At 37.5% G+C, this 16,361-nt stretch overlaps 1 protein-coding gene across 5 annotated transcripts; it reads left to right on the plus strand.

Annotated features, from left to right (window-relative positions):
* The first annotated feature begins 7,371 nt into the window (after positions 1-7,371).
* On the plus strand, positions 7,372-13,503 carry LOC107195601. 5 transcript variants are annotated; one of them, XM_015588596.2, is made up of 3 exons: positions 7,372-8,291; positions 8,786-8,917; positions 12,871-13,503. In XM_015588596.2, the coding sequence occupies exons 1-2, from the start codon at positions 7,436-7,438 to the stop codon at positions 8,866-8,868; spliced, it is 939 nt and encodes a 312-aa protein (XP_015444082.2). In that variant the 5' UTR covers positions 7,372-7,435; the 3' UTR covers positions 8,869-8,917; positions 12,871-13,503. The 5 variants fall into 5 exon arrangements, with proteins under 5 accessions (XP_015444082.2, XP_015444083.2, XP_015444080.2 ...); XM_015588597.2 differs by lacking the exon at positions 12,871-13,503 and adding an exon at positions 12,599-12,848; XM_015588594.2 differs by having other exon boundaries at positions 7,372-8,917.
* Positions 13,504-16,361: the final 2,858 nt, after the last annotated feature.

Here is a 16,361-nt window from a genome sequence, read left to right on the forward strand (position 1 = left end):
AAGATTTGATTTTTAAATCTGGATGGCCATTCCACTCTTCCAAACTACTCCAAACTGAAGAATGTGAGGCCATGGTTTAAAGCAATGGTTTTCAACTCTTTGGTTACATATTAGATTCACCTAAGAAGATTAAAAAAAATACTGATACCTGGGCCCTATCCAAGACCAATTAAATAGACTCTTTGCAGATGGGGCCCAGACATCAATCAGTTTTTGCTATAAATTCTCCGATTGTAATGTGTAGGCAGAGCTAAGAATCGCTGGCTTAAAAAATGTCCTATCATTTAGTCATAGTACATTAGCAGTAGGTAAAACAAAAGAGAGATCAATGGCTCCCAACTAAAGAACATTATTAATGTAAAATAAATCTATTATTTCCAAAATTTAAACACAGGTACTATCCCGGACAGTTAACAAGTAGTTGCTCATATTTCTTCTAGTTAATAAATTCCTTCTTGGCCAATAAATGAATAATTAAATTATTGACTTAAGGGGAAAAAAGTAATCTGGTGCAAAAGTAGCTTCCTCTGAGAAAATATGGTGTTATAATTACCTAACCAAACTTTCACCTCATATAAAAGAGCTGACATCCCGTTGCTCTTTAACATGCCACTGCTGGTTGTGCTATTTGGCTTGAAAGGCTTTGATCTGTGTTCTTGTATAGGAACTATTTTTTTACTATCAGGTAAATAAAACAAGCATTTCTTTCACAAAAGTAACTTTTATGAGTACTTACTAAAAAATATTATTTGGCTAAAAAACACTGAAAAACACAGGTATAATTTCTTCTAAGCCTTGTCCAACTTAAAGAATTAATTCAATAATCTTCTTATATAGCGTTAAACCTTTAGCAGCTCTTCATAAAACTTTTGATATGGTATTCTTTTAACATTTCAAACCTTAAAAAGTTTTGCCTGTATCAGGCAAGGTAACTTGAATTTTCTTCTCATATCTGATGATAGAATTTAATTTTATTAAAGGACATTGTTTAATTTTTGGTTTGTAACAGCTATTTTAAAGTCTGTTTCAGGATCCTTCAGCAGGAAAAAAAAATACAATGATGAACAAGATAGATGCTGGTCCCCAACTTAGAGAGATTTCAAGCCTGTACTTTAAAGGACACACTGTAAAACTTCAGACTATAAAATCCATTGGGCTAGAGAGGACTTCAGGACCGTGTTTTTTTAAACCTGCATGTGACCCATTAATAGAAGCTCTCTCAGATGTCTCTTGTCAATTCTACCTTCTTAACAATTTTTTTGTCAGGCACTAATTCTACATCCTACTACTGATGCTTCAGTTCGTGTTCTTAACACCCCTCTCCTGAAATTACTGCATGAATCCTAATTAACTGGTATCCCTGGTGACAAGTTTGCTGTCTTCAATTTCTCTTTCATACTACCTAACAGGGCACTCTCTAAAACTGTAAATCTGATCATATCATTCCCTGGCTTAGGGCCTGTCTGTGGTTTTCCCCTATTCACAAAAGTCTAACCTCTATATCATGTCATAAACCCCTTGACAATCAAACCCCTTCTGGCCTCATCTTACCACTTGTCTCTCCACCTCATTTCTCTAGCACTCTCCCCAAATTCAGAGGCATCCACATCAACTCAACTGGCAGTTTCCTTAATATGCCAGTATTTTCCCTCTTCTTTGCTCACACAACTGCCCTACCTTGCTGAAAGACCCATTACCCACGCAGGCCTTTCTTTCCTCAGTATATTCATGCTTAGAACTTAAAAATTCCACTTCTCTGCACTTTACCACCAATTTGCTCCACTGTCCCTTGTATGTACTTCTATTCTAGCCCCTATAAGACAAATTTGATGCCTTGCGGCTCTCACCGTCTTAGGCTGTAAGCTGTTTCTATGCATTTGGAGTCACAGCATTCAGCACACAGTAAGTCTTAAAGCCATATCTCCTTACTTTCAGTCCACTACACTATTCTGTATTACATACTGACTTGAAATCTAATGGCCATATGACCTTGAACAAGTTGGTCTTCATAATTTCTTCAACCATAAAACACAGATAATAGAACCTAGTTCATAGGACTGTTGTGAGAATTAAATGACTATGCAAATAAAGGGATTAGAGTATAGTATCTGACACATAGAAAGCAACTCAAGTGAAGCTATTACTATTACCATAAACCTTTTAGTGATACAAGAAAATTTATCTTAGTGTATAAAGAGCTTATGGAAACTCCCAAGAACTACAAAAGATTTTATGAAGATGTAGACTGACAAATTTAGTTTAAAAAGAAGGGGTACGATCTTGGCATAGAGCCTTATATTGGGGACACTGCTTATTACTGAGAACTTCATTGTAATACAAATGGAAAACATGACTGTCCCATGCCTAAACTAAAAATAGACAAACAGAAGAAGAAACACTCTGTAAAATACAACACAGTGCTTTTCTTCTGGACAATTAACTCCTTTCTTGAAAAATCTGGTTGTTATAGTACACAAAAGATGGCCAGTGGTGAATCTTCCATTTACAGAGTTCTTCCACTGAGCCCCCAAAGTTGAAGAACCGCAATTTTACTAGACCCATAATTTTTAGACTCTAAAATTACAAAGGTTTCCTGACACTGTTAACTTGTCCTACTGTTGTTTTGTTTAAATAATAGCATGTTTGTCACAGAAAAGTATGTAATTCAAACTAATATGTACTTTCTTTAAAATGCCTACATTATATATTTTGGTGTTAAAAAACATGTTAAGTGTATACTTATCTATCGTATATTATAAACTGGTTTTTTTGATCTATGTCCTACAATGCTTCTCTAAAAAGCTGGTCACTCTAGACTAGGAATAGGTTTACATTTTTTTTTTAAAAAGACATTTCACATGATGGCTGAACATTTTTAAAAGACTAGTTTTATAAAAATATATATATTCTAAAGGCAAGTTGATTCACTTTTACTGGCTCTCTTATCTCCCCCAAATCCTTGATTTTATTTTGATACCATATGTATTTGGGGGGTAGGAGGTGAGAGGGCAGTAATTCAACAGAATCAAATATTTGCAAGTCAAAGAAATATTCAAAGATTGGAAGAATGTAAACAGAATTTGTGACCATAGAGAGGCAATATTTCATTATGATGTTTTTCTAAAATAAAAAGGTTTAAAAATATTCAAACTGTTATTTTACTAGATGATGCCTAGCAGAGAGCAATGAAATCAGAGAATTAAAAAAATACTTTGCCAGTGATTTTAGATGTTGTTGTTTCATATGAAAAAAATACACCTCTTAGAGGATCACAAGAAAGCATTGGAAGCCTAAATCCTAGAATCTTTCTAGATTTAGATGAATTTATAGTTTATAATGATGTTGATGTAGCTAATGATAGACAGGGATCTGTGCCTTATTTCTGTAACAGAATTTAAAAGGAATTTATATTGCTAGTAGGAAATCTTAGTAGACTTGAAATCGTTGAGAATATAAGAAAAACACTTTTCCTTACTTTTGATTGTGAAAGAGATGTAACCCATCATAAACAAATGTGTTAGATTATAAGGTATGTTCACACTGAGTACTGTCATAATAGAATAAAGATATAGTAACCTGATTGAAGTAAAAAAAATCTTTTCCATATGAATAAGCTTAGGAAATTATCAACTGGAAAAAAAAATGATATTGACATACAGATGCTTTTGGCCAGAAAAAATGATAACGGAGCAACTATGGCAGGTGTATAAAAGGGTAGAAGCCATCATCTCCTCCCCACAAATGATTATGCCACGTTTGTGCCTTGCTCTGCTCACAATTTTATGTGCAAAACTTCTGTGTCTGAATTCAAATATGATAACCATTTTAAGTATTTTATAAAGAACTTAAAGAATATTTTTGCACATTCAATGATCAGCTGGGCTATTCTTATGTCTGTTCTAAAAACCTTTTAGACACATAAGGATAGCCAATGGACATCAAGACCAGATGCAATCAGGGCATTTCCACACAAATTAATATTCACCCAATACTAATATATGTAATATCAAATGAGGAAATACACTATGATGAAATCGAAAGCATCTTGGTGCAAATAGACCACACATTTTTATGCAACTTATCCATGTGGGATATTCTGAATCAAGTGTTAAAAGATCATAAAATCCTTCAATGAGAAAACCTGATAATATATAAAGCTTCATACTTATTTGAAGGCCTATCTCCTAATTACAACAAAAGAAAGTAATTTTGCAAGTATCTTGATGCATATAAAACTTCAGCAACACATGTGAATATACTCTCTGAATTAGAAAACAAACAAAAGAAATTGGAAATGTATGAATCACTGGATTAAACTACCAGTTATTACAAGAGGCATACTTAAAAGTATTAGGATATTATAGACATTCTCATTTCACTTTTGAAATGGAAATATAAAAAAATTAAACTGTCTTCATATTTTAATTGGTGAAAAATTAATTTTCAATGAATACATCTGATTTATAACAGCCACTGACTTAGCTCTCAAATATTCTGCTGACTTGTCTAAAATTTCATGTTCAATTATTTTAAGCAGGATGCAATATCAATGATTTGCATTTTAAAAATCACCATCATGTTTTGATCCTCTAAAATTGATTCACAAATTTTGCTTAGCGTATTCTTATCTAAATTTGGAAATGGACTTCATGTATTTTTTTAATGTTGAGGTACTGTGAAAGATGTTTCAGTAAGTTTAAAGTAATTAAAAATTAAAATTATAAAACATGGCAATTCTGTTCATTTAAAAGAAGATACACTAAGAAATGTATTTTTAAAATATTATTGATGTTTGCTTCTATTAAGGCCAGGAATGTAAAATTGTAATAAATTTTGGTTTTGGTATATTATATTTAAACTTAAAATAATGTTTTAATATACCTACTTTTCAGTATTTTTTCAACTACTTTAACATTGTAGGAAAATTAACAATTTAAAAACTAGTAAGAGTTATGTATGTACTGACATACACTTTTTCTCTCACTTCTGGATTCAGTATGACTTGGCTGGGCACTGGCCATATACCCTACTTACTTTCCTGGAAGGTCCCAACACTTCATATATTCATTTCCTGACTTGATGTATTTCCCTTTTTCTAAATTTGTAGTAGGATTTCTCTCCAGCAACAATCCTGAGTCTGTAAACAACAACAACAAAAAAACTATAGCATGCTAAATTTGGAGTCATCAAATCTCTCAATAAATGGATACTTTTGTAAAATAAATCTTGCTAAAATATTATATGAGAAAGCAAAGAATAAAACTCATGGGAACAGCCCAGAAAAATGAAAGGTTTCGGTGCTTGCTAATTGAGAAATGTGTCTCTACAGAAGGCTCCACAAAGCAGTCAGAGCTACAAGAAGAAAGCTTTTAAGTCACTATTGACAGGGCACCAAGTTCGTCCCACAACCAGGAGGCACCTCTTTCAGGAGGCATGTCCTAGTACCACTAAGGTAACAAAGATTTCATGCTACTTTACATGTGTATAGGCCCATCAATGCTTACTCAATAAGAACAGTGTTCTCTCCCTCTCTTTTATATTGGTATAAAGGAGTCTTTTGCTGGCAGAATTGTTTTATTTCCCCAACCAAATGAAGGAGTCCTTCTCAACACAAATTTTCTAATAAAGTATCCCTAATGTCAAAAGAAAGCAAGCCGAGATCCTGGAGATACAACTCAAAGCTGTGTCTTTTATTATGTTAAATATTTACAGATTTTCTATTCTACTCCATATCCTGATGCTTATTTTGATATATTAAAACAGAATAAGGGTGGCTCCATAGTGTAGTGGTTAGCATATCTGTTTTACATGCAGAAGGTCCTGGGTTCGCGTTCCAGGTAGAGCCACGGACCATACTCCAGGTGTGCCAGGCTCCAGGTGCACGCCCCAGCGTGTGGGAGGAGATGCCCTGCCTTCAGAGATCCAGTTCTTAAGGGGAAACCGCAACATCCATAGGTCAGGGGTGGAAATGGGGAGGGGATTAAAGAGGTGGGGAAAAAATAAAATAGAGTAGAAAAATATAAAAGTAAATATTTCATATGAAAATTTCTCAAGTTTCTTACCAATAGGAACTGAAGTTCCTGGGAGATGTATCATGTTCATATACAGTGAAACTGTGTAGACTGTGGCACATTAACTAATATTCCTGAGTAGTCCACAGTGAATAAACTTAAATCTTGGGTACTGAGCCCAAAATTTCTGCTTATTCATTTTACATACCATAAGCCATAGTTTGTTTTTGTAATATTGTTTTAAAGTACTTACTATCAAGGACAATCGACATTGTAGGAAGATGGACCGTATTTTGTGACTTCAGGTACTCCTTAGCATACTTCATGGGTACCCAGGTTCGGAAGCGGTCTGATTGGTTCAAGTTCACGAACCATTGCTTCCTAAACTTGTAGAAACACCTTTAAAAAGAAATAAGTAGCTTTGTAATGCATTTTAAAAAACAAAGGACTGACACTGGGTGTTTGGGGGTATAGAGGAACCCTCTATACTACCTTTACAACTTTCCTGTAAAATAGTCTAAGTCTATTTTAAAAATTATTTTTTTTTAATTCCGCCTTTTTGAGGAACCAAGGGCTAGTACTTGCCTATATGACTTTTCATTTATATTATAACCTGAATAACAGGAAGTCTTAAACTTGTTTTAATTTTCCTACGCTCTAGTCTCCTTTGAAATGAGCTCATTTTTGGGCTACTGCAGTTTTTAGGCTTCGATTTTTCTATTTTTGACAGTTTTCCTATCTTACTATGTTGGGAATAGTGGGGAAAGTAATCGTTTTAAGTATTACCCAGGGTCTGGGGGACAAACTGGTCAACGAAAGTGATAACGATCTAAGGGAAGAAACTGGACAGGTAAAAACCCTCAGAGAATTCGCCTCCAGCTCGGCTATTAAGTAGAAGTATGTGAGGATCCAGTCATTGCTGGGCAAATAGATAAAAATTGGAATTAACATCTTCTAACGACAGACCCTAATCTAGCCACTTATTCACCAAAACAAAGGAAAACCATTAACTCCTGAGAGTGGCAGCACCCGAGGGCAAGCGGTACTCCAGGCTCACAGGGAAATTACTAGAAGAGGGTCCTTGGCCTGGGCTCTCCTCAGGATCTCGCACTCCTCGTGGAAGGCCGGGGTGCGGGCAGAAGAACGTTGCCAGGTACACCCGCCAAAGACCCGAGAGTTAAATTCTCTACACACAGCGCCTGAAGGGCTCCGGCAGCAGGCGCGCGGCGAGCCCCGGAGCGACCCACGGAGACGGCTCACTGCGCATGCGGAGGAGCCGGCCGCGCGGGCGGCGGGTCGCACCGCGCACGCGCACGCGCCGTTCTCCTGGGCGGCGCCCTTTTTCCTTGCGGCAGGTGAAAGGCGGCTACGCTTTCTCGCCCTTTGGCCCCGCCCTCTGCGCGGCTCACCCGCCAGCCGTTGCCATGGGGACCCAGGGGCCACTACAGGCCTTTGCTGCGCGGGCTGCCTGGTGTCCTCTGCAAAACTGGCGTTGGCGACAGTGGGAGGTCATGGAGCTTTCAAGAAACTCCGTCGACGAGATGAAGAAGAGGACAGGCCTGGGCCATTGCCGGCATTTTTTCTGGCTGGGCGTCATCTTCGACATCGTGGGCGCGACGGCGCTGTTCACCGGGGCCTTTGCCGACCTGTCCCACTGCGGCCTGCTGCTCTACCTGGGTTCCATCATCGTCTTCTTCAGCCTCCTCTGGTGGGTCTTCTGGTACTCCGGCAACATGGAACTGACTCCCGAAGAAGTCTGGAAGGGGCCCTTACAAGGGCTCTCCACCACAGTGCTGGACACTCTAAGGCAGAACGTCAGTCACAGGTTCTCTTGGAGCTTCTGCGACGTTTCCACTACCTTTATGCGGATCCGGCGGCTGCGGGCCCGCAGGAGAGCCGGTCCTCTCATTCTGACCGTCACAGGCCAGACAGCGGAACGGACAGAAGAGGAGGACAAGGACAAAGACGGAATGAAAAACATCAAGAAGAGTAGCGATGCCGAAGACTGTGGCAGAGAGGATGTGGGCCCGGAACCAGAAGCTGTCCAAAGTTCAGAAGGAGTTTGCCTCCCAGGTCCTGATGCTGGTCCTCTGGGCCCCGAGGCGGGTCGGCCGACGTTTGTTGAACGACTGTGGACCCAGGAGGTGGAGTCAGAAGTCACTCCATCTCCTCTGAACCAGCCTCTACCTCCAGCCATCCTCACCTCCGTGGTCCCCTTGTCCTCTGCGAGCCAGCCTCCAGTCATTCATGCCTCTATAAGCCTCCCCTTGTCCTTTTCAGGTCAGCCTCTGGATACCCTAGCTTCTAAGAACCTGAATATACCCCTGATGGTCTCACAGAGCCACCCCTTGGTCTCTGTAGCCCCACAGGGAAATTTCCAGAATCTTTCTCTGGCCCCTCAAACTCAGCCTCAACCTGCTCAGGCTTCCAAAGACCAGGCTCTGGCCACCCCAGTCTCTGTGATCCAGTTTGTGCCGGCCTGGTCTCTTAAAGCCCAACCTGTGGACCTGAGGGTCATCCTGGCTGTCCAGGACTTTCCAGCCTTGTATGAAAACCAACAGGCCCCTCAGAGCAGTGCTTTAGTCCGAGAGATTGCTCTCAGCCAGTCTTCACTTGCCCGGGACATTCCTATAAAGCCAGTTGCTTTGAAGACTGTACCACCAGCCAGCCAGGAACTAAGTCCCTGACACTGTGTCTCTGCTCCCCAAATCTGTACCACCAGCCAGCCAGGAACTAAGTCCCTGACACTGTGTCTCTGCTCCCCAAATCCCCAGCTCCAGCTTCTCAGGACCAACAGTCAGTGCCCCATGAGAGTGCATCTGCCCCCGCCTGGGAGAAGAACAGTCGCCCTCTCTAGTACAGAACCAATCCCCAGCCATCCGAGTGGCCTCTCAGGCCTCTGCCAAGTAAGTGAGTGCCTTGGAAGGAATTTTCACCCACAGTATTGCTTGATTGCTCCCGGGACTGTGTTCCAGTCATTTCCTCAACCCCTTCTGTTTGAAAAAAAGTTAGTAGAGGTAAAGTGGCCTTTTCTTTCAGGGTTTAGATCTTTGAAACTTTGGTAGGTTTTGAAACCTAGGGCCTTGAGCCATAAGGGTTTACCTACTCCACCAGGTACTAATGTGATCAGTTGCTTTTATTTAGGCCTAGTCTGGAGAAGGAGGTAATTAACACTTCTTAGAGCCCTAAAATGGGAGTGAGGAGGGACAGCAGTGTTTCTGAAACAAGATGATTTTAAGTGGTACAGGGACATAGCATTAAATAGCAGTAAGCCCTCCAGAAGGAATGTTACTTTCTTTCAATTCTAGTTTGAGGGTTAGTGATCTCTAACACCTCCTAACGTTTTAGTAGGCAGCAAGTGCACTCAGGATTTAATACCATTTGTGTTAATAAAGTTATTTCAGTGGATAACGTCTATTTATGCCAAGTGTTTTTCTACTTATAATAGTGATGGTTGCCTTTTGAAATACATTTAAGTAAAAAAAACACTTTGCATGAGTCAACTTAAAGGTTAAAAAGTTAATTGTAGATGAAATTTGATTCTGAAGTTTGGAAAACATTTGATTATTTGTACTAAATCACATGAGCTTTCTACTAAATCACAAGACCCTTTGTGCTAACCTGTTTGATGAACTTTATGGTTAAAGTTGTTGAAGGTGAATTCCACTTAACTCCCCAAGTCCCTGGCAATTAGAAAGGTAGAAAAGACCATGTGAACATCAGAATTGGTGCCCCTGCTTCTATGTGAATTAAGTGCTGTCATAATAGTATACCTCACTGAGTATCAATTTCCTGGTCTTTCTCTCTAATCCTGTTCTATAAATTACCTGCTCTTTAGTGGGGAGGGCGGAAGAGTATGGGGCATAGCAATCTTTTGGAGATTATGCTATGCTCCTTGTTGCTTAAATGTACCAGCATATTATCCAAGATGTCCATCCTTATTTCATATTGGTTGGTCATTCCCAACATATGCTAAAACAATATTAAGTGGAATTCAAACTTCAAATTCTTAAAATATTTTCTAATTCTCTTTTAAGAGAATGTTTATACATTCTCTCTCTAGGTGTGTACACGTATATATATTCCAAAGATAATCTGTAGAGGCAAAGCATTTTGGCTTTTTTGGTTTTGTATAATTTGCACACTTGGATTCTAAAATGAAATACATTCAGTGATTTAGTTCTATTAAAAAAAAAACAGCAAAATGCTAACAAACAATAATTCCAGAAGGATTTATTATTACTGAAAAAGATGATTAATTTTTTCCCATTAATTCTATTTGTTCAGGTAATTTATATGATTGAAATAATTCTCCTTGTAATTCTTGAAGGAGACTTGAGCACTTACTAAGTGACAGGAATAAAGATGAAAGGATGCAGACCTTGCATATCACAAAGCTTATAGACTTTGCCATTTAACTCAAAGGAGTGACCCTAATGGGAACATTTTAAACAAGGAAGGAGAAAGAGTAGGCTGGTTCCTACTAATAATTCTTAATGGAAGAATTATTTTTTTGACAGGAAGAGCCTTTCACATAATTCATTAACCAGACATTTATTGAATTTCTAACAAGTGCCAGGCATTATATTAGGCACTGAGGATCTAAAGCTAAAATGTCCCTGCTTTCCAAATGCTCACTGTTTATCAAAGGAAACTAAGGTAGGAATAACGCGAACACAGGCCAATATAACGAGTCTAGTCAAAGTGCTTTCAGAATACAGATGTGGGATGGGTGAGAGATTTTTGAGTTGGATCCTAAAGTAGGTGTTTTTTGAGTGAAGAAGATGGGAAGATCATTGCACATGAAGGGAGAAGCATCAACAGAAAGGGACAGAGGTGGAACAATTGTGGTTTGTTGGGGACATATTTGGGAAAGGATAGCTATAGGCAAGGGCATTTGGGATGCAGAAGTTGGAGAGTGACAGACAGACACACCAATGTCTGAAGGCTTTTTAAGCAGAGTATTTTGTGTTCTTAATTCTACCTGTGGGCTCTGTTATAAAGTAATGGCAGTAGGCCAGTAATTAGAGAATTGCCAAGGTGTCTTCCAGTTCTAAGCTGAAAACAGATTTCTTAGACGTTAGCAACAGTTTCTAACCAAAGCGTAGGCTCCATGGGTATTTATTTAAGAAAACACTTTCATATGTTTATTTACTTGTACCTAACTTTTTTTTTTTTTTGCTACAAGTATAACATCAGGTAGAATAAACACCAAATGTTATGACATTTCTCTCTATGGCAGTAAAATAAGTACTTTCTAACATAGGGGTTGACAGATTTTCTGTTAAGACCCAAATGGCAAATATTGTAGGCTCTATGGCCAAAAAGCAAAATCAAGGATATTATGTAGCTATTTATATATAACAAAAGAGAAAACTCCTTCTCCCCCTGTTTGCCTGGTGTAGGCAGTGCAGTTGCTTTTACCCCAGTTGCATCAGCTGAAGTCATGCACCTGACCAAGAGCAACTGGCCTGAGCGGGAGGGGCCTGGCTGGTCAGGCCCGCAGCCAACACAGTGTATTTCACTGTGCCCCGGTGGCATCCAGATCTGAGGATGCCATTCTCTCAGAAAACCTGGCCATCTCATCTTGGCCTGCTGGCCTGAGGAGAGACAATTTGCCATGTCTCTGACTCCCAGATTGAGATTCTACTGTCCCGTGCCAGGCATTTGCCAACAGTGGAGTCTACAGGGTATATATAGGTGGTGATGCTTAGGCCCTGAGCAGTTTGCAGGCCAGACAGGCAGGCACTGGGTGCTCTAGGGGAAGCAGGGGTGGAAACTGATTGGATTTGGAGGTTCACGGCAATAGCCGACAGCGATACAAACAGAGTGGAGAGGGCGCATCTAGTGTCTAGAGGTCAGAGGTGCTACAAAACACTCAAGGCACAGGCTAACCTCTCACATCATGGAATTCTCCAGCTCAGACATCTTGTGTGAGGTTGAGAAACTCTGATCTTGAATAATAAAAAATTGCTCTGTAGTTCATGAGATACTTAAAAAAATCCCATTTTGATCCTCAGATGAATCATTGCCTCTTATATAGTAATCTACCAGACCATGAAGATCTTATTCATCTTCGTTTTACTTACCTTTGTATTCCCATTTTGCGTCATCTTTTAATCTACACTCTTATGGGGAATTTATTAACAATAATAGCTGACATTTATTGGGTGTTTATAATGCATTACACACTATAGTAAGTAATTTTCTGATGTTATCTCATCTCACAACAATCAGAGGTAGGCATCGTTATTATCTTTACTTCAAGGAAGTTAGATTTGGTATTGAGAGGATAAGTAATTTTCTCAATGTCACATAAATGGATGAGCTGGAAATTATATATAATTGATGTATAATTTGTTAAAAGGTGTATATTATAAGCTTTCCTTCCAAGTTAAAGTTATTAAGAGCCTTTTCCTTAATCCTGTTAATTATAACTTGAGCTGTAATACTCTAGTCAATGGGTTACTTCTCTTGTTAAAGCCTCACTTTCAGAGAGAGAATGAAAGTCAGCAACTCTTTAATTTTTTGTTACATTCTATGTTTATAAATGTCATCTCAAATAAAAATTGCTTTTTTCTTTTCAGAACTCACCAATGTTTCTACAGATTTAAGTGCCAACTTTGTAGAAGCACAGATACTTACATTAATCTATTTTGGAAACTGCCATCTGGAATCCTGGCCAACTCAGACCAGCAAACTTACTAGACACCTCCACCAAATATACATGTTTTAGTATTAAGGAGAGTTTTCTAGTTCAGATAATAAAGTTATTCATTGATGGGATTTTAAGCCATAATAAACTATGCCATTCCAAGTGAACTTTGTTTTAAAATAAGGTTTTTTTTTTTTTTTTTAGATAGACTTCTCTCTTAAGAAAGCTTTCCAGTGTTCCAAATGTAAAATAATGTCTCATGTACTCTGGGTGAAGATGTAAGTAAGTATAATTCCTAAGGAAATGGACACTGAAAATGCAACTCCTTGCATTTAAGGATATTTTATGACCTGATTAGCTGTCAGAAAGTTTAACACAATCAATGCATGATAGCATTCTACAACTTATATTTATATGTTCATTTGATTTAAGTAACATCTGAATTTCCCTTTTCCCCGAGGATTTAAAATCTGCTGATTTGATTGCATGTTTTAATGCTAATAAAATAAAATTCATTTGCGACTGCCCTCCTTTTATGATCTTTCTTTGAACTGGTGGATTGTTTATATAAGAATATTAATACAGGAGTAGTTTCCTTTTGAAATTTCTAGCCACAGGCAAAGATACCTTTTTTAGGTGTTAACAATACTTTGGATCAAAACTTGCAAAATTTTTGCTGTTTTTATATGTCTTCTCCTTTTCTGTCCTATGCGTCAGTATTTCTATATTTATAAATTTCAAGAATTAACTCAGGCCAGAAGACTTTGCATTATAGATGCTTGGAGAAAGAATAATTGGAAGGACATTATACTAAGTGAAATAAGTCACAACAAGACACATACCATAAGATTCCACTTAGATTTCTAGAAAATCAGATTCATAGTGACGAAGTAGAATGATAGCTGCGATGGCCTGGGGAGGGTGGGTAATGGGAGTTGTTTAATGGTATGGTTTCAAATGAAAAGAGTTCTGAAGATTGGTTGCACAATAGCGTGAATGTACTTAGCACTGTTGAATTGTACACTTAAAAATGGTTAAGATGCTAAATTTTATGTGTACTTTACCACAATGTTTAAAAAAGAATAATTGGATTAAATCAGCAATGTATAAACCATATGCCATTTGTACATTTTTAAGTAATAAATATATGTAAAATTGAGCTTCTATATATAAAATGCAGTAGGTTAGCACAGTTGTTTTAAAACTCCAGAACTACAGTTAGGAACTTAGAGAAAAATCATCTTTAATGTATGTACTACAGAACAAAGGACTTGATAAGTGCAAAGGACATTGTAGAGGTGTGTGTGTGTGTGCGTGTGTGCGCACGTGCCCCTTGTATTTGCAGGGACTACAGAAAAGCCTTTTATCTTGCCATAGCTAATCATTACTAATATGATTGAATTTTATCTTGGGTAAATAGAGGTGGCTCTTAAGAACTGTGGTTAGTGAATGTCAAGTGCTACCAACAGTTCCTAGAAGTAGAAGATGGTCTCCCAGAAAGAAAAACGGAAACAGCTTTAATCATCTTAATGAATATAGGTGTTTATGTATTTTCAAAACATTAACCTTTTCTGATTTATTTTTTCACATTCTAAAAGAAATGTTTTTATTGGATGGACAGATTTTTAAAATTTAAATCTTTGGCTAGGTAATATATTTCCATATTACAAAATTTTAAAAGCATAGATGGCACATGCTGAAATCTCATTACAATTCAGCACAGTGCTACTGATAGACATTAAAGATGTTATATCAATTTCTTATAAATCCTTTCATTTATATAGATTATATATAGTCATTGTATATATCATTCGTTTATATATATAAAGCACATGTATATTTCAGTGTTTATATACTGTTCAGCACTTCGCTTTTTTCACTTAACATACGTCGGAGATCTTTTCATTTTGAGAGTTAAAGAGCTTTCTTATTTTTAATGAACATAGTACTCCATTTAGTGGCTGTATTTTTGTTTCTTGTTGATGGACATTTTGGTTGTTTCTAATCTAATAAATGTTTTTAAGCAATAATAGATATGGACCTAATAAATAGATATGGACCAATCAACTACTAAGTTTTTAAGCAATAATAAATTTAGACCTAATAAATAGATATGGACCAATCAACTACTAATGATTGACCACTGACTTTAAGAATTCCAAAGGCCATTTAGTCTACTTCTTTTCCTTTCCCCTCCAAAACTAACAAAAATCATAGTGACCTGCCTAAGATTGCATAGCTAGTTAATGGCAGAGGCTGGACTAAAATATGACAGCCCTGAGTTTGAGCCCTCTTTCCAATAAATCAGTATAATTACAATCTCACTGAATTTTAATTAGTCTGCTTATCTTAGAGATTTGAAATTTAGCTCAGAAAAGATAATGAAGCATTTTATATTTCCCTTACCACCAGAACATACTAATTTTTTAAGAAATAGTACAGGAACATGGTTTTTGGTTTTTGTTTTTTTGTTTTTTAAGTGAAGTAGTTCGAAAAGCTGTACAGTGAAAAGTAAGGCTTTCTCCAACCACTGATACCACTCCCATCCCTTCAGTCCACTATGGCCATTTTCCAGAAGCAGTCATTGGTCATTGTTATTAGCATCTGGTGTACCTATCTAGAGTCTGTACAAAACTCCGTGTGTGTGTGTATGCTTTTTCATACTACTGTTCTGTACCTTCCCTTTATTGCTCCCTTTATTAAAGTTTCTCTAAAGTTGTTAATGTGCAAGTTAAATCTGATTTTACAGGTTTGTAAACTTGAAGGCTGCAATATCTGTCTGTCTGTCGGTCTATCTGTCTCTCCTTTGTATCTCCCACAGGACATGTAAAATATACTGAAGTATTTTGGACTTAGTTTTATTCTTGGTAATTAAGGTCATACATGATATCATCCTGAATAAGAATCGATGTATGTTCCTAGTCAGTACTCTTCTAAGCATTTGATTTAATATCTCTGGCATAGTGAAAACTCAGTTGTGAAAAGGCTAGAGATAATGACAGTAAAAAACAAAATAACAAAATTCAAAGCCTTATTTTAACGTTTGGTCTTACCCAACTCTTCTAAAGCTGGAGTTACTAAAACGTGATTAAATTTATTTTATTTAGTTTATATTAAGTGCTAGGTACTACATGGAACACCTAGATGATTCTGTCTCTGCAGAAATCATTTCCTTTCTGAGTGCAACTTTAGGCTCTGTCTGGTATAACTAAGGCTTCCAATACTACACAGTCCACAAAACCAATGTGAATTCCCCATCATCTTAAAATCTCTCACGGCTTGACTTTGCTGGACAAAATGGCATGGGGCCATTCGTTATGATTAACAAAATGTTGTAGTACTTTTGGAAAAATAGAAATAGGCAGTAATTAAGAATTTAATTCATTTCGGCAATAGTCTGGTTTGATCAGCCTGAGAAGGAATATTTTTCTGGTTCTTGTTTCTGAGCTGGACTGAAGAGGGTAAGCTACTAGTTTAACCCTGTGAGCTAGGTCAAGGCATACTGCTCTAGGGTCTAATGCTGCTTCTACTGTGCCATTCTTCCCTCTTAACATGCTTTTATATCATACAGTATGTATCTGCCATACTATTTTTATAAATGGAGAAATGGGTCATATAACAATACAGTTCTAAGGCTTTCTTTATCCTCTGTTATGGAAGTAAATTTTTCATTAAATGATTTACTGTGGAGAAGA

The sequence above is a fragment of the Pteropus alecto genome, unplaced genomic scaffold (genome assembly GCF_000325575.1).
Source record: "Pteropus alecto unplaced genomic scaffold, ASM32557v1 scaffold34, whole genome shotgun sequence".
NCBI classification, from domain to species: Eukaryota; Metazoa; Chordata; class Mammalia; order Chiroptera; family Pteropodidae; genus Pteropus; species Pteropus alecto.